Source organism: Periplaneta americana, chromosome 7, assembly GCF_040183065.1.
Source record: "Periplaneta americana isolate PAMFEO1 chromosome 7, P.americana_PAMFEO1_priV1, whole genome shotgun sequence".
Classification (NCBI taxonomy): Eukaryota; Metazoa; Arthropoda; class Insecta; order Blattodea; family Blattidae; genus Periplaneta; species Periplaneta americana.
Window position 1 is genome coordinate 57,594,700 of NC_091123.1, and position 27,992 is coordinate 57,622,691.

Here is a 27,992-nt window from a genome sequence, read left to right on the forward strand (position 1 = left end):
CCTCTGTCACCAGGGCCAAAATAGCTGAGATTTCTGAATTCGATGTCAAGATGATATTGACATAATTGTAGTTCCTGCTGATTTGAAATCATTTTCACTCCCTCGCACTAATTTATAACATCGACAATAAGTTGCATTAACACATCACTGTTTCACCAACCTGTAGAACAAAAAATATTTCTGTTAATCACTAGAAAACACTCACTAAACCAAAATGTGCAGAATTACGAGGTGGGATAATAAAGTAACAAGCCTGATTTTTTCCCACCTGATGAGGCAACCCTGCAGTCTCCTACCAGAGATATGTTGGACCTTGGTCCTCCCTCCAGCCGAATTCCAACCGGCACCACCCTGCAAGCCGTCGGTGTGGAGTAGCTGCTTGACTTGCCCCAGTGTATAGATAATTATACAGTATGGACACTTCGCGTCGGTACCTTTTATGTAGCAGGACTGATTTCAATGACCTTCAAACCAGTTTGAGCGTTAGATTCTGCTTTCTCCCAGGAGTTGGCACTGACATCGCACCAGCTAGCAGTCGACACAGCGGAAATTTAACACATAATTAATACATCTAGGTACACTATGTACTCAAATAAAATAAACTGGACCGATGAAATAATAAATCCATCATTAACTGTAATGTGTAGACTCTAGAGTTTCTTTATAATGAGAGTTGAGACATTGACCCCAACAACAATGAATAATGATTTGATAGCGCTGAAAATGGAAAAAACAAAATTCCTATGAGAAGTAAAACCATATAGGCTACCTATATTATATTGTATACAAATATTAAACGAATTTGATACATAATATTATAATGTATTATATTATTTTATAATATAATTTATAAAATATAAAAAATTATTATTACAACTACACTCCTCAAAACAATTAGAGGAACACTATGAAAATAATATATACACATATTGTCGGCCTCTGTAGCGTAGTCTGTATAGCGCTCGAAGTTGCGGGTTCGATCCCGGCTTAGTCGATGGCATTTAAGTGTACTTTTAAATGTGACAGGCTCATGTCAGTAGACTTACTGGCATGTAAAAGAACTCCTGCGGGACAAAATTCCGGCACACCTGCGACGCTGATATCCGGCAGTTGCGAGCATCGTTAAATAAGCCATAATTTAATTTTATACACATATTATAGGCATGTTTGTCTATCTGTGAAATACAATTTTAATGTCTTAATATAATCATAATTGTAGTTTAGTCAACTGTCCGAAGACAGATGTGAACCTCACAAGTGACACCAATAAGGCATCACTCATGAGGCAACTAAGCCAGGAGACGGGTAGGATGGTCAGTTCCTTTCCCCCTCCATTGCATACATCGCTGACTAGTTACATGTTACACTAATCAGACTTTAGATGCATACGAAAAATATAATCATAATAATATATAATACTCGATGATAATAATAATTCATTCATTCATTTTATTCCATAGATCTTACATGAGCAATGAAGCTTTAAGATGTGGAACAAGTCAAAATTTTACAATATTACAATTACAATTTTTACAAATTTTTACAGTTTTACAATTTAGTAATTTTCTACAATTTTTACAATTTTGTGCAATTTTTTACAATATTTTGGCGAGATGTAGTGAGATGAGGTGAGGTCCAAGGATTCGCCAAAATATTACCCGGCATTTGCCTTTTGGTTGGGGAAACCTCGGAAAAACCCAACCAGGCAATCAAATCAAAGGGGGGGGTAATCAAATCAAAGGGGTTGATGCCGAAGACTCGCCATAGACCATCCGGCTTCAGTCCCAGGCTGTGGAAAACCTACGAAGAAACCAAAGACCAAAGGGGGATCCAACCCAAACCCGAACACAGCTCCAAACCCGAACAAATAATAATAATAATAATAATAATAATAATAATAATAATAATAATAATAATAATAATAATAATAATAATAATACTTAACTCTTCACTTTAAAAGCCAATGTACGTATCTACAGAGCCAGCCAAGCCTATGTTACCGGCATTCTTATTTCAGTCACGAGACGTTCGATTTTACAGGTAGATGTTTGCTTTAAGCATGGCAAAGGACACAGTACAAAAAAATGATAAATTCGACGTCGGATAATTTGAATTATTTGATAATAATTCGAATAATATTTATTCCTTTTGAAATTTCTATTTAAATATAATAAAAATTCACATTTAATCCGAAATTTCGAAGCTCACATTTGGATAATTGGAGATCATAGTTTGATAATTTGAAGCCAGGACATAATTGGTAAAAAATAGTGGGCCTACCTGGAATTCTAAAGAAAGTCCGAAATTCCAGCCTCGGTTATTAATAATTGAATAGTTACCCCGAAAAGAGATCTAACCAACAAAAAATCGAAAGTTGAGTTTTCAGTGGAATAGTGATCTATCAAAGAAATGCCATCGCCTGGCGGACGTAAAGTGACATAATTTCTCTTTCAAAGGTTAGTTTTTTTGTTTCAATATTGGGATTCCGGCGAATAGTGATCTATCTGTTCTAAAATGGCAGAAGTAGGGAAACAAGCTGTGAGTATTAGTGCTGAAAAACAATTAAATAAAGGCCGGAAGCGCAAAATAAACATTCATGAATGGAAGGATGATAAGAATAAAGCCTTAAGGAATGCTGGGAAGCCATATATGAGTAGAAAAGGGTATTTTGTGTCTGGAAAATGTGTATCAGAATCGGTGAGTGGAACACTGATGTAACCGCAATTTTTATTACAAGCTGTTTTTATTACTTTTCAGATCTGTAGTCCGATTCATTGGTAATATTTCATTAAATATTTAGGCAACATCGTAACATACACATATTAAGTCGTGTGAAACCATTTTTAAAAACATGTTTTGTCGAATAAGCCTACACATTATTTCCGATATGAAAATTTATTGAAAACTAGGAGGGAGAAAATAGTATTAATTTCACAAAAACATTTTGCTTTCACACTTATTTGAAGCGTAAGCTGTATGTTGATTTTTGTACAATACAGGTAATCATTATTATTATTATTATTATTATTATTATTATTATTATTATTATTATTATTATTATTATTATTATCACACTTTTTATGTTACTGTATGCCGCTGTCGTAATCAGTGTGGAGAGGTTCTTCCTGATATGAAGAAACAGTTATTCCAGAACTTCTACAAACTAACATACGATCGTTGCATCGCTCAGAATAATAACTGGCGATGCTTAGCTCTCTATCATTACCTCATTAGGAATAAATATTTTACAACCATTGATCAGAAGTTCTTGGTTAGTGGATATAGTTTTTATCCCTGCGACAGGGATTTTCCGCATACTATATGGACACAGAAGATTTTTTGATCTGTCACTCATAGCTGGCATGCTTAAAAGAGATCCTAAATTTAAGATTACTTCATGCTTTTGGATCCAGTTTTCAGAAGAGAAGCCAAATAGACTCAGAACTCGAGCAAGCCATAATATTCTTCAACCATGGCAAACCTATGAGATCTTGGAAACCCACAAACGACGTAATAAGCTAATTCCACTCCCAACAGTTATAGCTCAACTGTACAATGGAGATATGGCAATAAAGAAAGCAAAGAAAGTGGATTTGTTGCATATGTGCAAGTTCATTCCTCCCCAATTTCGTGAATTCTACCAAAATCTTAGAGTAACTGTGTGACAATGGGACGGATGTTTCATAAAAAAGCTCTCAAAGTAGCTGAGTCAAAGTGACAATATAACATTTGAAACTGAATCATCATTGATTGTGACTTTTACACTTCTTATTATAGATTTTAAGTTAGTTGTAGGTTAGATCATTTTTCCATTCTTCAGGGATAGATCGTTTTTCCACTCAATTTTGCATTAATTTGTTAATATTTAATAGTAATATATTATTTTGCCTATAGTTTGACTCAAATCTGTGTAAAATAGAATGGACTACTGCAAGTATGTATACTTTGCTTAAGATATTAACCTTCAAATAAGAATAGAATGTTTTTTTCGTTTCCTCAACAATTTGTCGTTTGTGGGTTAGATCTCTTTCCGGGGTAACTATTCAATTCTAAGAATTAAAATTCTATTTTAAACTCCACAGTGCTAAACAGGTCATGGAAGAGAAAAAGATCGTTGCTACTGTAAATGAATTTCATACCATTATCCAGTGCTAGCCCGCTAATCTTCCATTCAAGCAGCCCGGGTTCGATTCCCGGCCAGGTCGTGGTGGAATTGGTGGACAAAGCAGACTTTTCAGAAGGTTTCCTCGAGGCACTCCCGTTCCACTCTATCATTCCACCAACACTCTCCACCTCCCCCTCATTTCATCTATCATCCGCAATAGTACAGAGACATTATTATGACGTGAACTGAGAAAATGGCGGATTACTGGCGGCCCGCTCCCTGCACGGTCTGCGATGCTCAGGCTGTTAGGTAGATCGTCAGTCACCATATGGCATTCGCTAGAATCACAAGTCGTGTTGCGAAAGTCTTGATTCTTCAAGTGTACAAAGTTAGTGTATATAGTTGAGCGATTATTGTGTCTTTAAGTAAAGCCCACCAACAAATTCTCATTGCGTGTACGTGTGTATATGTATAATACGTACATAGAAGGCAGAAGGTCGTGTGCGAAAACAAGAAGTAAATTTCGAGGGAATTACGGCGTACTGTTGGTACGAGACGAAGCCCAGATCTAACACTCTGTGAATTTTATTTATGGGGAACACTAAAAGGTAGGGTTTGCAGCAGCGGTGACATCGTGTAATCACAGACATTCAAACAGGTACGAGGAGTTTCCTGTACATTGATGTGCGTTTCATTCACATACTGAAGGCAAGCAGTGGCGGTATCATGTCGCTCTACAAATTTTGTCTCTACAAGCAGTAAGAGGTGCTTTCGTAGGGACTGAGAAGGAAAGTTTTTTTGTTGTTCTGTCGGATAAAATGTAATATGTTTACTTTGCTCAACGGTTCAATTAGGAGTACATAGAAACATTGTCACGCTGAATAATGTATTATTATATTATTATTATTATTATTATTATTATTATTATTATTTACTTATTGACTGACTGACTTTTAAGCAACCCGGAGATTCATTGCCGCCCTCACATAAGCCCGCCATTGGTCCCTATCCTCAGCAAGACCAACCCAGTCTCTACCATCATATCCCACTTCCCTCAAATCTATTTTAATATTATTTTCCCATCTACGTCTCGGTCTCCCCAAAGGTCTTTTTCCCTCCGGCCTCCCAACTAACACTCTATATGCATTTCTGAATTCGCCCATACATGCTACATGCCCTGCCCATCTCAAACGTCTGGATTTAATGTTCTTAATTATGTCAGGTGAAGAATACAATGCGTGCAGTTCTGTGTAACTTTCACCATTCTCCTGCAACTTCATCCCTCTTAGCACCAAATATTTTCCTAAGAATCTTATTCTCAAACACTCTTAATCTCTGTTCCTCTCTCAAAGTGAGATTCCAAGTTTCACAACCATACAAAACAACCAATAATATAACTGTTTTATAAATTCTAACTTTCAGTTTTTTTGACAGCAGACTAGATGACAAAAGCTTCTCAACCGAATAATAACAGGCATTTCCCATATTTATTCTGCCACCTCTGAATGTTTCCACCTCTTCGAAGGATAGATCTCCAATATTTATATTTCCATTTCGTACAATATTCTAGTCACGAGACATAATCATATACTTTGTCTTTTCGAGATTTACTTCCAACCTACAGCTTTACTTCCTTCAATTAAAATTACCGTGTTTTCCCTAAACTTTTGTGGATTTCTCCTAGCATATTCACGTCATCCGCATAGACAAGAAGCTGATGTAACCCGTTCAATTCCAAACCCTGTCAGTTATCCTGAATTTTCCTAATGGCATATTCCAGAGAGAAGTTAAAAAGTGTGCATCTCCTTGCTTTAGCCCACAGTGAATTGGGAACGCATCTGACAGAAACTGGTCTATACGGACTCTGCTGTAACTTTCACTGAGACACATTTTAATTAATCGAACTACTTTCTTGGGAATACCAAATTCGATAAGAATATTATATAAAACTTCTCTCTTAACCGAGTCATATGCCTTTTTGAAATCTATGAACATGGATATCATAGAAAAAAAATTCTTATTATATTACTGTAACTTAAGTGTTTCTGTCCTATTAAAGAGATGTCTGATATTTTCTACACGCCCGCTCCTCGAATCATGGTCGAATCTTCTTGAGTGTGTGTATGAAAGATGATTCTGAATTCAAGCGATTTCTGTGTTTCGTTTTGATTGATGTCAATGCGGAGAAACCCTGCTTACACAAGTATTTTTGGCAATTTCCGCTGTATTCTGAAACAAATTGACAGTTAAAATTTTGTCATTCCTCGACTTGTTTCCAAAATTCCACAATTGGCAACTTTAAACATGTCGATTTTTTTCGGTGCAGAAAAAATTGGGCAACATTTTGTAACATTTCAGAATTTATTTTTGGCTTAAATTTGTTAATTAGGGGATCATGTAAAATGGTTGATCTTTGAACAATATTATTTACGCCTAGCGCATTTGAGAGCTCCAGCCAAGGTCAAACTAGTTATGATTATCTGTCGAAGAAGCAAATAAGCGATTCATTGAACGCAAACTAGAAAATTGTAAACATTGATAGTTTGAAGACTTCAGTATCTTTTGGCACAATTAGGCTCACTTTAATTTGATAACTCCTTTACGATATTCTTTTTTAAGATATTGGCCTCAAATTTTCACGAACCTGAACTTATTTCAGGAAATTTAATTTACAAGATCAGTGCCAAACATTCATCTAACGTCTTATCTGCCAATGAAATAATGCAGCCCCTGAAGATACCTTTAAATGTAAAGGCGATTGTGCCCAAAGAGTTATAGAACATTAGCTATTGTACTGCATTGTATTTATTTACATTCCGTGGTATCGTACATCGCTTCACAGCTAGAATATGGAACATGTCAAAAAATCTTGACAGTAGTCTCCTACTGAGTTTTAATTATAGTCACAGTGTAGTTGAAATATATAAAGAGGAGTTTTACAATATACTAATACAACACAAAGTTTTAGTATCGATATTTTTTTAATACGGAGGAGGGACCCGAAACCTTACACTGCAACCTGAGGCTTATTGTGCTCAGCCTACCACTCCTATTCTTCTATATGATTGGGTAACCGAACGGCTGTGCTCTTGTACAAGTACAGCACGCCGCAACATGAACTTAATGATAATATGATATATGATATATCGTCGTTGTTCCTGCAATAAGTCCTATGTGACGTATTTATCGATATTCAAATTTTTGCTCTAATAAATAACTTAAATAGTGCTACATCAAATAATAAAATCTCCTATAGCCTACATAATTAACTTACATTTCTTTCTTTCGAAAATGTAAGAATTCACAATCTCCTATGTACCACCGCCATAGAATGACTAAAGGTGTTTTTTCTTCCTACTGATAAATTTTATACTCGCATTTTGCATACAGGAGTTATTGCAGGAACAACGAAGATATAATATGATATGATATGATATGATATGATATGATATGATATGATATGATATGATATGATATGATATGATATGATATGATATGATATGATATGATATGATATGATATGATATGATATGATATGATATGATATGATATGATATGATATGATAAGATATGATAAGATATGATATATGATATGATATATGATATGATATGATTATATATGATATGATATATGATGTGATATATGATGTGATATATGATATGATATGATATATGATATGATATATGATATGATATTATATATGGTATGATATATGGTATGATATTATATATGGTATGATATATGGTATGATATTATATATGGTATGATATATGGTATGATATGATATATGGTATATGATATGATCTGATATATTGTATATGATATATGATATATGATACGATACGATGTGTGATGATGTGTGATGTGATATATGATATGATCTGATATATGATATGATATACGATATGGTATGATATGATATACGATATGGTATGATATGATATGATATGATATATGATATATGATATGATATATGATACATGACATGATATGATATATGATATATGGTATGATATGATATATGATACGAGATACGATACGATACGATACGATATGTGATATGTGATGTGATGTGATATATGATATGATATGATATGATATGATATGATATGATATGATATGATATGATATGATATGATATGATATGATATGATATGATATGATATGATATACGATATGATATGATATATGATATGATATAATATATGATATGATATGATAAGATATGATATATGATATGGTATGATATGATATATGATATGATATGATATATGATATGATATATATGGTATGATATATGATATGATATGATATATTATATGATATGAAATGATACATGATATATGATATATGATACATGACATGATATGATATATGAGAAAATTATTTTTTTCTATTATATTTTTTGTGGTGTTTGGGTTTTTTCTTCAATTTCATCATAATTACAACAAATAATAATTTAATAAAAAATTTCAATAAAATAATTAAATATTATTAATTCCCCAATTTTAATACCATTTATAGTATGTACTGAAACGATTATAAATATAATTCGACCTAGAATGATGTGATGTGATATGATATTGTATGATATGATATGATGATATATGATATGATATGATATGATATGATATATGATATGATATATGATGTGATATATGATATGATATATGATGTGATATATGATATGATATATGATGTGATATATGATATGATATATGATGTGATATATGATATGATATATGATGTGATATATGATATGATATATGTGATATGATATGATATATCTCTACACCAAGCTTACTCGCTATGGTTCGCCCTCACATTTCTGTATACATGCTACCCATAGCCTTCTAATTACAATATACAGTATACTATTAATCTGAACATAGACGTGTGCTCTTTCTATGGTTTTTTATTGTTCTCTTTTTTATGTCCATAATCTACCAAAAACATCTCATCCACTAGTCTCTGATCTATTTATACCTTCTCCCTTTCCAGTCACCCACCCTCAACACTTCCAATAAAGTCTGTCTGTCATTCACGTTCTATTAAACTTTACCTTTGATCAAGCACTGCTTATCTTCTGAATATTTTCACTATATTTTCTTTATACTACTTTCGCTCCTTACCCTTGACTAACACATTTTGATTTTCCTTATTCTGTCACTTCCTGTATGTCCTACCCTATTTTCACTTTACACTTAATATCCTGCCTCAATATTACATTATTTCACTATTCTTTTCCTCACCATAATTACCCTACAGATGATGATATGTAAATTAATAATGGCGAAATAAGTCAGAGGTCCAACGCCGAAAATTACCCAGCAATTCTGTTTCAATTGGTTGAGGGAAAAACCCCTGAAAAAACCTCAACCAGGTTGGCTCAACAAGGATTTAAACCCCGGCCCGCTCGTTTCATAGCCAGACGTGCTGACCATTATACAAGACAGAAATATTCATGCAGCGTTGTTGAATGTCACAAATTCACCTACAGAATAGAAGGCTGAGAAATTATGTACCGTACTGATTTAACTTGGCCCTAAATAATCTTATGTTTTTAGTTTGATTTTTCATATCCAAAAAGAGGCTATTAAAAATGTTTACTGCCATATAACGCACTTCTTTTAGAGAGTACAATAGACTTGCCGATGGAGTATGAAAGTCATTTTTACGAGAATTTATTAATTGTTGCATTAGTTACAAAGTTTTCACGATTACATACGAGGAAAAGATTATTAATGAAAAAATATGTCAAGCCATGGACATTATTTTTAGTTTTTGAAAATGGTTCTACACGATTCCCTAGATCTGGCACCTACTATTATAATAATTACTCTTTTTGTGGTAATATACTGTTACTATCTATAGAATTTCCTTAGAATATTATTCCAAAACTCATTACCGAGTTGAAGTATGCAAGGTATATAGTTTTTAAGGTATTGATATTTACTATTTCTTGCATAGATCTAATAGCAAAATATGCTGAATTTAATATGATTTTTTTCCAATTTAACACATTATCAATTTGTAAGCCAAGAGTCCACACCTGTGGAGTAACGGCTAGCGCGTCTTGCCGCGAAACCAGGTGGCCCGGGTTCGATTCCCGGTCGGGGCAAGTTACCTGGTTGGGGTTTTTTCCGGGGTTTTCCCTCAACCCAATACGAGCAAATGCTGGGTAACTTTCGGTGCTGGACCCCGGACTCATTTCACCGGCATTATCACCTTCATCTCATTCAGACGCTAAATAACCTAAGCTGTTGATAAAGCGTCGTAAAATAACCTACTAAAAAAATGTAAGGCAAGAAATTTGGTGGTTGTTGTTTCTATTAGGGTCCTATTATTAATTACTAGCCGTACCCGTGCGCTCCTCTGCACCTGTTAGAAATAGATATAGAGTAATTACATAATTGAAATAGGACGTTTGATCCAGGGAACAACTTTTACAACAGCGCAAGATAACCTGCTTTGCTCATTACCCAATTTTTTTTGCATTGCATTTATTGCATATATATTTTATGTATTTTAACACGATTCAATTGAGCATTGTTAAAATTTGAATTATAAAATAATGGATTGCTAAGCTAACATACTAAATCAATACACTCTCGTTGTTCGTTAATTCTCTGAGATTAAAATGAGTGTACATAAATATTATTTTAAGAAATACAGAAAACGAATGTACAAAATAGCCTATCAAATTTTCTGTGCATAAGAAGCTATTTTAATCTTACCTGTCCTCGATTTACTCATACGTTACTGTAATAACATTATAGCATTATGTCCATCTAGAGAAACTACACTTTCCAATGGTGAACTAATAATTAATTATACAAATCGGTTAATTTAGCTTCTGCTATTACTTCATACAAACACAGAAACATTCTCTGTAGGCTATGTTTAATAGCTTTCGATTGCTGATGTCCAAGGCCCCTGTTTCGATTGTTGTTGTCCAAGGCCCCTTATAGACGAAGTCATTTGTTCTTAATTCATTGCACCGTCTTAGATGGCGTTATTTTAATTTTAAAACTCATTTATCTCATTAAACATCAGTCCTATCAAAATTTGCTAAAGAATAAAACTTACCGGAAATCATTTTTAAAGAAACTTTTGTTATGTAACATTTTTCACAAAAATCAATAATAAGCGAGATATTTCGATTTATTTAATTCAGGCCCCCTTATAACCCCCCTTTTAAATAAAGTATTTTGAATGCCATATAGCCTAAAATCTAAGTTACAACGAACTTAATTTATATTCCAATTTTCATATAAATCGGTTCAGCCATTATCGCGTGAAAAGTTAACAACCATACAGACAGACATACAAACAAAAATTTCAAAAATGCGATTTTCGGTTTCAGGGTGGTTAATTATATATGTTAGGACCAATTATTTTTTGGAAAATCGAAAATTACCAGAAAAATTTCGGCTACAGATTTATTATTAGTATAGATTGCGCTTGAAATTTTCGAGAATCGCGAGTTTCTTAGTAGGCCTATGTTAGGCTCCTGCTCCATTTTAAGAGTAAATTAATAAGTGGACAAAAAAAATGCACACTGAAAATCCCTTTTTGCAATTATTAAAAAATATCCTTAGGCTACATACTTTTTTATGTGAAAAATTCCTATGTCGAGGTATAATTTCCTACACATGGCATCACTGTCTGCAGTGAACAATCGTTTTTGCACCGACTTCAAATGTTTTGTTTCAGTCCTGTAAGAATTAAACATCTGTAAAGAAATCTGTTGTTAAGCACGACACAACTGGAATATTTAATAAATAAATCACAACATACCAAAAGAGTTCTTAGACTGCGTCTACAATAATCACTTCAGGATAAGCCAGAGGTAATATGCACCAGACCAATGGAAGTTTAATACTTTCACACTTGAAGCGCACTGTCTAGACATGTCATGATCATGACACGAGAAGATTATATTTGAGTCAACGTACTTTTGCATTGTATGCAACCGAGTAAAAAACCGGTTTTAATTTCGTGGGGCAACTGAAAGTTGTTCTGAAAATCAAAAAGAAGAATTTAACCGCAATCTAATTTGGCTACTCTACCGACAGAGATCGTATTATATCGGCACCACCATAAACATTATCTCGTCATCTTCTGCTTCTTCTCCATGGTTTGGTTTATTTTTGAAGCCGTTCCACTCAAAAACCAACATCATCTTCCCATTTTCTCTATGTTGTTCCCCTTTTGCTTGATAGTCCTACTTCGAAACAATTTTAAATATTTGGATTGGCCATTGAACCAAAATGTAAGACTGAAGCAGGTCTAAGGCACAGTTCTAATTAAGGTCCAAGATAATATAATGATTTTATAAAGAGGAATCCTAAATTAAAATTATTACATAATAATACATTATTAAAAAAAACAAATGCTTGAACTGTTTCTAAAATTACAATCATGTAAATTCTTATTCCTCATTTTTTTTCTGTCACTTTAACAATGTTGTATTCTTAACTTAGTATGTTTATGTATAGGCTATGGTACCGTTTTGTTTGTTTGTTTTTTTTTTCTTATTCTTTTTAAACTTTATGTGTAATTACATTTAACAGTTTTAATCAGATTATTATTATTATTATTATTATTATTATTATTATTATTATTATTATTACTACTATTGCTATTTTATTTATTATTTTATTATTATTATTTTTTTTCTATTCAGTTTTCATTATTGGTCACACCCGACCTCAAGCATCTTGCTTTTTCGGGTGTGGCCCAGTTACCTTGTATTTATACAATAATCTATAATATGTAGCCTATTTGACTATGAGATTTGTAATCAATTTTCGATTTTGAAAAATATTCATATACGAGTATTAAAATAGTAGGCCTATTGTAAAATCTTTGTTATTGTATGTAATTTTTGCTTGCAATGAAAATCTTGTAATCTTGTAATCTTGGATTTCTGGTACCCATGTAATACAGAGTGAATGGAAAGTTTCTCTTTTCTTTGCTAGTTTGAATAATCGATATTTCTTTCATTGTGGAGCAGTTTGTGACAGATTGAATACCTTTCTGTATTTGCTGGTGTCACTATTTGACCAGCTAGAGCACGGATTTATATGCACTGAAAGTTGGTAATGTTAGTCGGTATAGTTTATAAACAGAAAAGCCATGTTACATAGCCTACTCCTTTTAGATGCCATCCTTGCCATTCAGTATTTCCCTTGTGTACCATTAACAACGGTATTTATTCCTTCTAACCGCCACTTACATATTAAGCGTGCGTCGGCCTCGGTAGAGTAATAGGTAAAGCGCTAGCCTTCTATCCTAGTGGGTTCGGTCCCAGCCCAGGTCAATGGCATTTAAGTGTGTTTAAATGCGACAGGCTCATGTCAGTCCTTAGAAAGAATCCAGTATAGGACAGCTAAATTTGTTAAAGGTAAAAGAGAAGATGAAACGATACGATAATAGGTAGTAATATACAGTTTCCCTGGAAAAGGATGAGACGATTGAATATTCCTAAGTCTCAGATGTAAGACACTGCGCATGATCGGAGACCAGAGCACCGATACACAAGATAACGAATATTGAGTTACTTAAATTCAGGCTGTTTGGTTTGTTACTAGCATCGTTCCGAAATTCAATTAAAAAACTGCAAAAAATATGATAATATTACGTAAATAAAAGATAAATATATACATAAATCGTGTAGTTAAATCGCCAATGGAACTTCATGACTAGATCGACACTCCGCACAGAAAGGAAAGCTTTCATGTCGTTTCCATAGCTCAGACGGTAAGACTTCTGCGTATTGTGTAGAAGAGTGCGAATTCGATTCTTAGTCTACACAACAATTTTTTTTGTCTAAATAACGTTGAAATAGCTAAGTCACTTTGAAATATAGTTTTACAAAGTCCTGAGATTAAGTGTTAATGATCGCAAACAATACACAATTACAAGTTATAATATTATAAACGTTAACCTAATGAATGCATTTATACACACACATATATACAATGTAAATGCATATATATTAAAAACTAACAATTAAAATGAAATTAAAAAAATATATAATAATGGACAAACTTTTACAAAGGTTTAGAGTCCTTAGGCTATGTCATTTGTTGAGCAATTATTACAATAATTGATTAATAGCTTTCCCATATGTGTAAGAAATGCACTCGCAAAAAACCATTTTTGTTAAAAGTATGGCTTTGGATTATTTCATTCTCACCCCTGCAGTTAATTTTAACTATTTTATCTACGTGTTTGCATTCAATTTTATTCATGTTATGATTGAATGTATAAGCACTGTTGCAGTTATTGACTAATTACATATATTAATAATAATTATTAAATACATCTGTTAAGTAACCAATTGCAGTATCTTTTGCAAAATCTTGAATGTTTAAGTTGTCAATAATATTTCTGTACTATATACTATAATACGTTAAAAGAATTTGCAATAGATTTGGGATATTCTACTTTATAATCATTGGTTTTAATGAAAAAATATTTTCTTTCTTAGGATATCTACAAGTTTAAATTTGATAATATTACGAATAGGTTTAATTGCATTATCTGAATTTTGTACTTTTCTACTCAAATATATTCTATTTCCCTCTTTCATAATTTTTGATAAATTACACTGTACTCCTTGCAGTATTTAAGAACATGAGGATAATTACATTGCAACTCATTACATATAGATTCTTCTTTTTAATACACGAGATTTTGAAGTCCCTGCGTTATCTACATGTTTTAACTTTTGAATTTTTTCACAACATTGAGTGGAGAACATCCACTGAAGTGATTATGAAATTAAGTGAAAAATTCAATATATTTACTCTTAATATCAGTAGTACCAGTATCATATATGTTTTTCCAAGATTCATTTTGTAGACATAAATGTAAATAATCACTAGATACAGCAATTACGATCCTTTCTTAGTTTTTAAATTAATATTTTGAAATTGTTCACTGACATTGGAAACACATAGGATTTGTTTATCATGGTCAGACAAGCCATTGATTATAGGTTCTGTCGAATAGGAATTCAGTCTAATTCTGCGTACAAAACGTTTATCAATGGCTGTGTTACTTCAGCTTGTATGCTATGGGAAAATGACCCTACGAATAAGGTTTCCAGTTTCAAGGAGTGAATTTAATTTACTTTTACGGAAAAGTTCCGAGAGATAATCTATGTTTATGTCACTACAGATCACAAATTCCATATGAGATTTCTAAAGTCTTTTCTTTACAAATTCAATGTTGGCTATAAATATTAATAAATAATGTAAGAAATATGAATGATTGTAGTTATAAGTCTGATTTACATTATAAAAAGCAAGAAGTTACTTTCCTCGGCAAGATTCGAACTTTCGATGTTTGGTTTTGTCGTCCAACGCACAACCACGGACCTATTCAATGCTTATGTTAATAACATACAATTTAGCTGTAGCAATGTGGTGTCATAACTTGGGGTTTGTTTATTTAATGTAATTAGATTTAATTTGATTAGTTTCGCAACAATTGGACTTCCTGTTATATCCTGTTATTTAGATATTTAATTTAGGGTTGATTTATTAACTCTTACTATGCCAGATGCTTCTTATTTCAATAATTCTATATCATGTTAAATAGTCATTGTCTACACTAAAGTATTATCATCATCTCTCATTTCTCATCGTAATGGCGAACCGACGTGACATGAGACAGCGAGTTATAGCTCTAGTTGAGGCTGGGTATGGGGCTAGATCTGCTGGCCGTTTGGTCGGTGTACCTGGAACTACAGCCGCGAGATGGATCATCGTTACCAAAATTTTGGGGAGGTCGAAAATCGTCCTATTCCTGGGCGTCCGCGGATTTATTCATTGGAAGAGGATGATCTTTTATTCGAGACTGTTCGACAGGACCCCTTTCTGACTGCTAACGAAATAAGAGCAGCATCTAACTTTCCCGGCTCTTCACAGACTGTGATCAGCAGGTTGAGGAACCGCGGTATTAGGAGCCGGAGGGCTGAGCAAATGGAAATATTGGGGGAAGCACAAGCTGTCGACCGTCTTGCCTTTGCTACCAATCGAGTGGATTTCGATTGGAGAAATGTAATTTTCTCCGACGAAACAACCATCTCGAGTGATTACGAAGGTCCTGTCCGTGTCTATCGTGAGGATGGTCTCCGACATGATCAGCGCTATGTGCACCGACTTGAAAGATCGGGGAGCTTTAGCATATCGTGTTGGGGGTGGATGTCTTACGATGGACCTGGCGTTATAGAACGCATCGATGGCCGGTTTAATGCGGAAACTTACGAGCACATTCTGGAAAATATATTCCTTCCCTCCGCCCGAGAACGTTTTCCCGAAGGAACATTGCTGTTCCAGCAGGATAACCATCCCGTGCACTATGCTGCAAGCATTCAAAGATGGTTTCAAAGGAGACCCGAGATCGAAATCATTAATTGGCCTCCGAAGTCACCTGATTTGAATGTCATCGAAAATTTATGGGCGGAATTGAAAAAGAGAAGGATAGCCACCTATGCCCATCGACGCCCTCGAAATCGAGACGAATTGTGGGATCAGGTTGTTGACACCTGGGAAGATCTCGCCGGGGATCAGAACTTATTCCACAATCTCGTGACATCCATGGCGGATCGACTTAGAGCTGTAATAGAAGCTGATGGCATGTGGACAAGATTTTAAGTTAACAGGTCTCTTTTTGTTTCTTATGATTTTTGTTTGAGGAAGAATACTTTTAACTTCCAAGTAAGATTTATTTTTTTTGACGAGGTTCAGCCCACTTGTAAGACCCAGAAATTGGGCATAAATTATTCCATATTTTTCGACAAATTAGACAGTCGAGGAACTCTGAACAAATTAATTACACCTCAATAAAAAAAAGTCTTACCTGGGATCGAACACGAGACGTTTCGGTTATACAATGGAACCGGCACGCTACTATATGAGCTACCGAGACAAGACAGTGATAGCAGCAGTCCAGAATGTAGATCCCTTAGCAGGCATTTGCCATTCGGTACAGTGAAGCAATGATATTTTGGGACTCGAGCTATGTTGTGAAATCCTGGCCTTAAATGGCAGTCTTATTCGTGATCCTTATTCTGGTCCTTGTCCTTGTTGTGGTCCTTGTAACAATTCTTGTACTATCTGTCATGTTATGTATCCCTACGTCGATATCGAGTGAACCGCGCTGTAGAACTTTAACTTCCGACGACAAAGAATCGTCTCATTCTTTTTCAGGGTAACTGTACGTTACAAGAGCGGTATGTTGACGTTTTCATGGTCGAGGAAAAGATTGAAAAAGCGAAACGTAGTTGAGCTTTTTTAATTTCCGAGAACATGAAAACAAACATACCGCTCGTGTATCGTACATTATTTTGTGCGAAGATCGTTTATTACATACCTGAAAGACGAATTTCTAATTAGTTGCAATGAAATCTCCATGTTGGTTTCTGTTTAATGACGGCAACTTCGGAAAACCAAAATATCTTTCTTCGACATTGTTGCTATAAAATGTTTTCTGTGTTTATTATACTCCAGCAGGCCGTAATATACGTCTGTCGTTTCCCCCCCCCCCCCAGTCTATAAATGCGAACTTAAAACAAACGGTAAGGTTATGTAATGATTTATTTTTCATTTTAATATTTTAACAATATTATTTATATAACATATTGCAGTAATAACATCCGCATCTGGAATCTTGTTGATTTTTTCACGGCTTCCTTAATGTTACTTGTATCAGGAATGCAGTAAGTTTCGTGGAGTAGTAGACTTTACTTAATTTTTGCAAATATTTAAAAAGAATAATTAACAGTGCAATTTAGGTGAAATTGCAGTGGTAAGTTTCCAATTTATAATTATTACTATGTTAAACGTCTCTAAAAATAATATGTTAAAAGCCTAAAGCAGTAAAATGAATGTCGCGCTTAAGCGGTAAGAAGAGGGAAATTGTTATGTGTGTTACGTTGGGAATACTGAATGTGGTATTTCACACTTACCGCGTATTGGTTCTGTGCGGAAAACAAGAAATACGCACGATCTCGCACAAAAGAACTTAAATGGGAAACTTTGGAAAACAGACGTAGGAAAACTAGAATAACATCATTGTATAGAGCACATCTAGTCAGAAAGCATGGGTAGACATAACAGCTCGGTTAGAAAAGCCAGCGTACTATGGTAGGAACGATCATGATTTTAAAATCAAATGTAGGAAACAGAAAACGGATGTAGGTAAATTCTCATTTTTAAATAGAACTATAAATGATTGGAATGACCTACCTGCAGCGGTCTTTGAGGGCTGTCCTTCCTTAAGGAGATTCAAGAATAACTTAAAAAGTTGTGTATAAAGTGCAAATTAAAATTAAGGTGACATTTAACATTTAATTCTTTAAGGTGACATGTATTTATTTAGCCTGACGAGTTACTCCCTTGGTTTCAATTGTAAATTATTTAAAAATAGCGTGTAAGAGGGTCTTAGACTAGAAATGTTTAGCTTACATGTAGTTCTGTTTGTAAGTATGCATAAGGGTGTAATTATTTGTCTTATTTTAACTGTTGTATCAGTGAAGTGAGGTGAGTCAGTGAAGTTATGGTTTTACAGTGCAGTGAATAGTCCCCATCAGTGATAATTCATAGCGTCAATGAAATGTGTCCTAAAGTGTCAGTGAAATGCGTCATAGTGCCACTACAGTGATTGAGATGAGAGTAAAGTGAAAGACTTATGTAGGGCCTGTATTGTAAATTAGGTTATTTTATGTTTTATTATTAATTGTAATTATTGTGTTAAATTGTATTGTGTGTTCATATTGTATTGTGTATAGTCCTACCATCGGATCTGTGCCCCCGTAAGATATGCGAACTGAACCTTAATTCCTTTTCAGCCTCTGCAATTCATTTCTCTCCCTGTATTCCTATTTCTCTCTTTTCTACCCTCTCTCTTTCTCTCTCCCACTACTCACAATTTTGAGCCTTCTTGAGGGACAGTTTATTTGCACTTGCAGTCCTGTGTTGTCAACTCAACATGAATACTGTAGCACGCAGTGGTGAAAGAAATATTATTCAGCAAGTACGTAATAGCATTTTGCGATGAAGAGAAACAAACAGGTCAATATCTGTTTCCTATAAGTCAGGCAACGAAAAGAGCAGCTGCGATCACATGTGAGGCTTATTTTATTTCAATTGATTACGTATTAAAATTACTTACTTAACTAATACTAATATAATACTACTTTTTTATGTAATTTATATAGGCAGGTCAGAGCGCCTAATAAAGAAAATCAGGAGAGAAGGAGTCTGTGCAGGAGACGAAAAGCTACAGTCACCAGGGAAGAACAGACCAAGGGAACCTTTAATTCTTGTAGATGATATGGACAGATGGTATTTAAGAAGAAAGATACAAGAATTTTATACGGTGCAGAAAGAAGTTCCGACATTGGAGAAATTATTGAAGGTTGCGAGAGAAGCAATAAATTTCCAAGGAGGGAGAGAAACGCTACGGAAAGTGATTCGAGACATGGGATTTAGATTTAAAAACTGTAGAAATACAAGATGTATTTTGATTGAAAGAAATTATATTGTAGCATGGAGGGCCAGTTATTTAAGGAAAATTGCGAAATTTCGCAGAGAAGGAAAGTAGATTGTGTATTTAGACGAAACATGGATACATCCACATTATACTGTTAAAAAATGCTGGCAAAGCGATAATGTTTCTGATGTAATTTCAATTTAACCAATAAATATCCACTGTAATAATATAATTATCTGCAAACAATCGTAAGTCAATCATCGTCATTAGACCTACTTAAATTAAATTATGAATAAGTAATAATTAACCTTACATTATTATAAGCAATATTCAAGAGACATGACACTGTTTGGCGGAAGTTTGGCAACATCCCTATTCGGCAAGGTTCGTGGCCTGCTGTTTGACGTAGTGGGAGAGAAACGGGTGGAATGGGGTGAGTAGAGGCGTTAACTTTTCTAAGAACGACGACAGCGCTGAAGGGGCACAGATCCGATGGTGCGACAATATATAATATTGTATTGTGTATATAATTGTATTGTCCCGCGCCGTGGCGTCGCGGTCTAAGGCATCCTGCCTAGGATTCGTGGTACGGAATGCGCGCTGGTTCGAGTCCTCATGAGGGAAGAAATTTTCTCATGAAATTTCGGCCAGTGTATGGGACCGGTACCCACCCAGCATCGTGATGCACTTGGAGAGCTACGATAGGTAGCGAAATCCGGTTGCGAATGCCAGCTATAACGGCTGGGGGGGGGGATCATCGTGCGAACCACACTTTACCTCCATTCTGCTTGGATGATCGTCCACCTCTGCTTCGGCATGTGGGCGTGAAGTCAGCAGCCGGCTGGTCGGTCTAGGCCCTTCACGGGCTGTAGCGCCACGGATTATTATTATTATTATTATTATTATTATTATTATTATTATTATTATTATTATATAATTGTATTGTGTATTGTTTATATTGTGTATACCACTGCCACCGGGTGCTTGCCCACTTGCAGTGTACATACATACATACATACATACATACATACATACATACATACATACATACATACATACATACATACATACATACATACATACATACATACATACATACATAAAAGAACTCCTGCGAGACAAAATTCTGGCACACAGGCGACGCTGATATAACCTCTGCAGTTGCGAGCGTCGTTAAATAAACCGTAATTTATAAGCACGCAGTTTGCAAGATCCACGGTCTAATTGAGTTCTAGGCGTAAAGGGAAAGGAAAAGAGATACCCCGCCCATGTCCTTTTCGCTTACTCCGTTTTAGAAACAAACATACATTCAGGCACTGTACATCAGTGATGGTCAAAATGTGTGTCGCGACACATGCCCCTGTCTCCACTCAAGCGTAACCATGACATCATATCCCCACCCTCTGTTTACAGCCTTCACTTCGATATAAGAAAATACGTTTATCAGCAGCGGACGTACACATGTAATGTTACAAATGTGTAGGATAATATGTTTCCATGTCTTTTCCAAAACAGCAAACAGATAATATGAAAACTTAATTTTAAGGAGCATGGGAGCAAAAGTATTTCTTTTGTGCAGATTGCAAAAATATGATATACTTAATTTGTTGTAAAATTTTAAATGAAGTTTGAAAGAACAATGTACGTTGTCATTATCCTTCTTGAAATAAAGACTACCACGCCCTTACCTGTAAATTGAATATTTTATTAATAAACCAACAATAAAAAGAATCGGCTTCTATGTCTTAATCGGAGTAAAATACTTTGACTTTTTTTTTTAAGTATTTAGTGTAATTTACAACTTCGTGACAAGCCTGGTACGTATTTCTAATTTCAAATATCTGCTGTTGTGAAGTACACGTTCTTTTTATGGTAAATAAGAAAATATACTTTATTTTACTAATAATACAAAAATAATGAATAGGAGGATAAAAGTTAACACGGAAAAATGTGTGTGTAGTTAATAGGTAGAAGAATATTATATTGTTTTTGTTTTTTGGCCACAGTCCGTCTCTGCACTGTTATTCGCTTCATTACCTGAGGAGATACCCATTCCACTCCTCTACCTGCGACAGTGGTGTGCGGGTTGCATTTCTATAACGTCACAATTTCGTGATGTTTGGCAACCACTGCTGTACATAATGGTGGATTTTAGGCGATAAGCGAGAGCCGTAAGTTATGATGCCTGCCTTTTAATAATCAGTCACTCAGCAATGCTTGCCTACCTGTGTACTCGTATCGATCCGAAACATCATTGTCTCTGCCGGGGAAGGCGGAGTGAGGAGTTAAGGGGTAGTCTGTGACCCTGCGGTGGTTGGATGGTCAGACCTCCGACTTGTCACGCAGGTGGCCCGGGTTCGAGTCTCGGTCAGATCTAGGATTTTTCATTTTTCATTGAAAAATCCATAGTGGCAATTATGGTGGACAAGGTCGCAGTTGGGGTTCTCTCGTTTCCTCCATATTAGGCATCTATTTCATTCAGTCGCCATTTCTCTATTTCGTCATCATTTCATAGCATTCCTCGATAGCCGACTGGCGACGCACGGAGAGACTGGCCTAGGGGCTAAGGGATTGTCTGCTCGAAACCTGGGTACGCAGCGAACCTTAGTGTAGTCAGCCGGTGTGGGTTTGGGATTGCGCCTAGCTTGAGGATTAGCGCAATAGATCGTAACAGGTCGCAGTGCTGGGCCATAGTGCCTCCTCTCGTAAATTTCATTCAATAAGGGATAGTCTGAAGTGATTCTATCGAGTTAATAACGTCCATGTCTGGTCTAGTTCTTGTTACTGAGTTCTCCATTATTACATTTCGGAATATTGTGAACCAGGCTCAAAAACCTTCTTAACCGGCACCACATCCATCAATGCCATTCTTAACTTTTAGTGCATATAAACCGGATCTATTGCTGACTTTCCCATTGTCGCAGGTCTTGTGTTTCCAGGTATCATTTAGCAGTGGCGAAGCTCTTAAGAGAGTTTTGAGACTCAGCCTCCCAAAAAAAATTGAGTTATTATACCCTAGTAACAGCAGGTCTATAAATTCGTAATAACGATGTCTCATAACCAGACATCGGATTCTAGGGCAAATGCCTATTTTGTTTCTTTGGGAGAAAAGTAAAAATAATAATTAATATTTGTGTTTCATGGAAATTGAAAGGTATTCAAAGAATTTTATAGTGCCCTAAAATGCCCTAAAACGGTTATTAGAGCCTAATTTGTTAATATTCGCCTAAAAATGCCTAACTCACTGTAAAGTTTCGCATTTTACTCTTACTTTTTATAATTTATACATGCATTCACTGCGAAATTTAAGGCATTTAAAAAGTGGAAAGTTTGCTTCACACCGGCCATGAAACCATTGATAAAGGAAACAAAATGTTTTGAATCTCTCGACACTCGCAATAGATTTCACCGAATTTAACATGTTTGGAGGCATAAATGCCGACAAAGAACCAACCTTAGTTTTGAAGCAGGCAACAATCACAACATGTGCTGCTACCGATTCAGAGATATACTATACTATAAAAATGACTGTTTTCGGTCTGAAACCGATTAGCTGTACTGCCCTTCAGAGTGTCATAAAATCACAATTTTTGGAGAAAGAGTGTTTTGAAATATTTATGAAAAGTCGTAAAACTGCGAATTAGTAGGGTAAACCGTTACAAAATATTTAAAAGAATGGCCCTCCTAGTGTTAGCACTACCAGGAAATGCAACAATAAGTGGAACTTTGTATTTTTGTCCAATTGAATCTCAATAACAACGGTTCATTTGAATGCTCGTTAACAGTTGCTCTTTCCCTCACCTTATTTGTGTTGAGAAGTTTTGAGCGGTAGGACGTTTTCCTGTGAAGTTTAACGCGATAATGCCGAAAAATATAAGTGCAAAATCTACATTGATCCGGCAATGGCTAACAGAATATTCAGAATTCACTTATGATGGAAAAATAATATTCTGCAAGATTTGTAGCAAACAGGTATGTAACAATAGTTGAAATATATACATTCTATTAATTTTAATGAGTAGGCCTATAATATTTATACATTGACTGAGCTATCCTGAGGTATAATTCTTTTTAAGACCACTACACTTTAACCTTTTAAATTCCGATAGTTAAAGTATTTGCAGGTCATTAAAATTTTGATTGTTCGAACCCACTAACTTTGTGATAGAAATATGGCAATACAACAATTATGATTTTATTTTAATTCAGTTTACTTTACATTTTTAGATTTCGCAAGAAAAGAAGTGCCACCTAAAGCAGCATGTGCAAGGAGCGGCTCATAAGGCTAAAGCTCAGCAGAAAAATCAACTGCAACAAACTTTACTAACACAGCCTACTTCATCCAATCTCAGCAGCAATTTCTATGCTGATTTAACCAGAGCGTTTGTTGCTGCTAACATTCCCTGGAATGCAATTGAAAATCCGGTTTTAAGACAGTTTTTACAAAAAATACTGCAAACAAAATATCCCATCTGAGTCGACCCTAAGAAAAAATTACTTAGAATATACAATGAAACTTTAGCTTCCATTCGGGAGGATATAGGTGATTCTTACATATGGGTCTCTGTGGATGAAACCTCAGATCCTATGAATAGGTATATAGCAAATATGGTAGTAGGAAAACTTAGTCCTGATGGACCTTCGATTCCACACCTCGTATGTGTTAAGGAACTTTCGAAAGTGAATAGGCAAGCCATTGCTTATTTTGTAAATAAAGGCCTACAGTCTTTATACTCAGGTAATATAGACGATTCTAAAGTTCTGTTGTTTTGTACTGATGCTGCCTCATACATGGTTGCTGCAGCTCCACTTCTTAAAACATTTTATCCTAACCTCACGCATGTAACCTGTCTAGCACACGGCCTTCACAGGGTTTCTGAAACAATCCGGAATGAATTTCCTCTTGTCAATTCGTTTATTTCTAACACAAAAAAAATGTTTTTGTAAAGTTCCATCCAGGATTTCAATATTCAGAGAGAACTTTCCAGATATCCCACTCCCACCTCAGCCGGTTGTTACACGATGGGGAACCTGGATTCAGTCAGTGGTGTATTATTCTAAGTATTTTAAAGAAGTGGTCAGTTATTGATAAATTACCTGAAACTGATAGTGCAGCGTGTGTGAAAGCAGTGAAAGATTGTCTGAATGACTCACGAGTGAAAAACGATATTGCCTACATAACATCAAACTTTTCTTTCATACCTGCAAGCATTGAACAATTAGAACGTGAAAAACAATCTCTTTGTAGCCAAATAGCAATAGTAAAGGAAGCTCAAGTGAACATACATTCTGCTTTGGGCGAAACTGGGAAAAAAAGTTAAAAATAAGTGGGACAACGTATTAAATAAGAATGTAGGATTTTCATTGTTGGAAAAAGTATCAAGAGTGATATCGGGGGAAAGTGTAAATGTTCCAGTAAGTATTGATGTTTCTATTGTACCTAATTTAAAATTTGCGCCTCTCACATCAGTTTCGGTTGAAAGAAGTTTTTCTGCTTTCAAAATGATTCTCAGTGACAAAAGGCAAAGGTTAACTGTGGAGAATTTAGAAAAAATTCTGGTGGTGTACTGTGCAGATAATTATAATAAATTCTGAGCATGGAACTGAATTTCAATAACTTAAAATGAGTAATCTTGATATCAATAATCATTATTTCATTAGTTTCAATATATTACATTTGTGCAGCTCTGTTTATAAATATAATATAGTATTCTTTTTTTAATGTTTAAACATACTTTTTTGTGCGTATTTTAGTGTATAACTAAAAATTTCAGTGAAAGAAATAAGTATGATACCTTGATGTGCCTAAAATGCCTATTTTCATTAAAATAGAGCCTAATTTTACAAATCTTGAGCTTATTTTAGGCGCCTAAAACTGCAATTTTTAGTGCCTAAAAATCCGATGTCTAGTAATTAGGCATTCGAATTTCATCATTATGAAATAAAATGGCACAAAAAATAAATTGAGGTAGTAGAATATTGGCAATAAAAAATTAATTATAGGACGCATAGTAGACAAGCAAAGTATTCCAATTTTTTCACATGAAATAAATCGTTACAAAATGAAATAAAGTGAGATAGTATAACTGGCAATTTAAAATCATTAATAATAGGAATTTAAATGTTAGAACTCATAAAAGACAAAGTATGGTTTCAAATTATGTCATTACAAAATTAAATATTACAAAATTAAATAATTTGAGCTAGTATAATGGCAATTTAAAATCATTAATAATAGGAATATAAATGTTCGAACTCATAAAAGACAAATTATGGTTTCAAATTATGTCATTACAAAATTAAATATTACAAAATTAAATAATTTGAGCTAGTATAATGGCAATTTAAAATCATTAATAATAGGAATATAAATGTTCGAACTCATAAAAGACAAATTATGGTTTCAAATTATGTCATTACAAAATTAAATACTACAAAATGAAATAATTTGAGATGGTATTTGAGATGGTAAATCAATAATAATAGGAATATAAATGTTAGAACTCATAAAAGACAAATTATGGTTTCAAATTATGTCATTACAAAATTAAATACTACAAAATGAGATAATTTGAGATAGTCATTTTAAATATTTAAGACTTAAAAAAGTGTACTATTATAAATAAAGTAAAACCAACCCCATGGCATGCCAAATAAGTCTAGAGGATGGCGAGAGGTTAAGGCTTCCACCTTTACTGACACTCGGCATTTAATGGCAGTAGGGATGTCAGTCCTACGTGCTCGCAGCCTTTACCTCCCAATGAAGTATGTCTCTTCTATGCCTACTCATTTCTGTTAGAGATTGAGTAGACCTCAGGGCCATAGTGCGGCTGGAAGGATTAGATCAGTGGAAAAATCCATGACCCCATCGAGAATCGAACCCGCGACCTTCCGGCTTCAGCGTTACGCCTTAACAGCGACGCTACCGTGCGTTTCTTTACATACAGTAAATACTAGTCTTTAATTCACGAATTTATAGTATTACCGTGGATTAGTATTAATTTGTCAAAATGAAATATTATAACTAAAGAACAACTTCCTTAACTTCCTTAAAAATTCATACCTGAAAATTTATCCAACATGCACTTGTTTTGTCATTTACAATCTTTCCCACTAATTTGTAGGTTCCATCCACTAATTTACTCCTCACGGTTTCTTTTGTATTAGACTGCATTGTATTTAGCAAGCGCAACTCATCACCACGTATAGCATACTGGGTTAATGAGTGATCTCTACAGAGTCTACACTTCATAAATAGCTTGAGATATCGATGACATTTGCTCTTGAGCATATCGTCCAATCTGCGAAAAAATGTGACGGCTGTTATCATCTCACATCCAAGTTGACCCGTTTTAACCCAAGTAACCATAACACAGATACGTCCTTATTCCCTGAAGGTTATACAGTTTGTGTTGAAATCGAAGTGAGATGTACTATGTTATACTTGAGCTTAATTTTGTTGTTTGATTGATTGATTGATTTCACAAGGACTGGATCCGGGATGGATCCTTGCACTTAGGTCAGTTAGGCCCATTGTACTCCCTATATGCGATGATTGTCTAACAATAAGTCCGAAAGATGACCCGGGTGGCATCCGTGTATCGACACTGACAAGCACGCTATCCTTCTTGTACCTTGCAGGCAAGGTCCCATAATCTACTAACAAGCCCAAACCCGGGGCCCGGAGCTTCAAGCTCTTACAACCTCGGTAAGCATCGGAAATCCGCACTACTCCTGGATATCATTCCAGCCTCTTTTTCACTATTACAGATGATAAGTGAAATGAGAGAGGGTGGAGTGTATTGGTGGGATGAATGAGAGAAACGGGAGTAACCCGAGGAAAACCATTTGCAACGTCTATTTTATCCACAAATTCCATCCAGACATGACCGGGGTGTGAACCCGAACCGCCTAGATCAGTGGTACTCACTAGCAATTATTGAAGATCCAACATTGAGAAATGGTTATTTTCCGAGAGCCACAATGCATTTCATAGTATTGAAGCTTAACAAAATTCATGGATTTATTATTATTATTATTATTATTATTATTATTATTATTATTATTATTAAAGGTAAAAGGTAAAAGGTAAAAGGTAAAGGTATCCCCGTAACATGCCATGAAGGCACTTGGGGGGCATGGAGGTAGAGCCCCATGCTTTCCATGACCTCGGCACTAGAATGAGGTGGTGTGGTCGGCACCACGCTCTGACCGCCTTTTACCCCCGGGAAAGACCCGGTACTCAATTTTATAGGAGGCTGAGTGAACCTCGGGGCCGTTCTGAAAGTTTGGCAACGAGAAAAAATCCTGTCACCACCTGGGATCGAACCCCGGACCTTTCAGTTCGTAGCTATTATTATTATTATTTTTTTTTTA

The 27,992-nt window shown here is 34.9% G+C and overlaps 1 protein-coding gene across 4 annotated transcripts in view; it reads right to left on the reverse strand.

Moving 5' to 3' along the window:
• The window catches only part of LOC138703123 (ATP-binding cassette sub-family G member 1-like), a 166,912-nt gene continuing 138,920 nt past the window's right edge, over window positions 1-27,992 (reverse strand). For 2 of the 4 annotated variants that reach the window (XM_069830725.1, XM_069830723.1), the window contains one exon: window positions 1-160. In XM_069830725.1, the coding sequence (XP_069686826.1) occupies window positions 137-160 (24 nt within the window). In that variant the 3' untranslated portion in view covers window positions 1-136. Of the gene's footprint in view, window positions 161-269; window positions 529-27,992 lie in introns of those variants that run through there. The other 2 variants (XM_069830724.1, XM_069830722.1) reach the window with 1 other exon arrangement.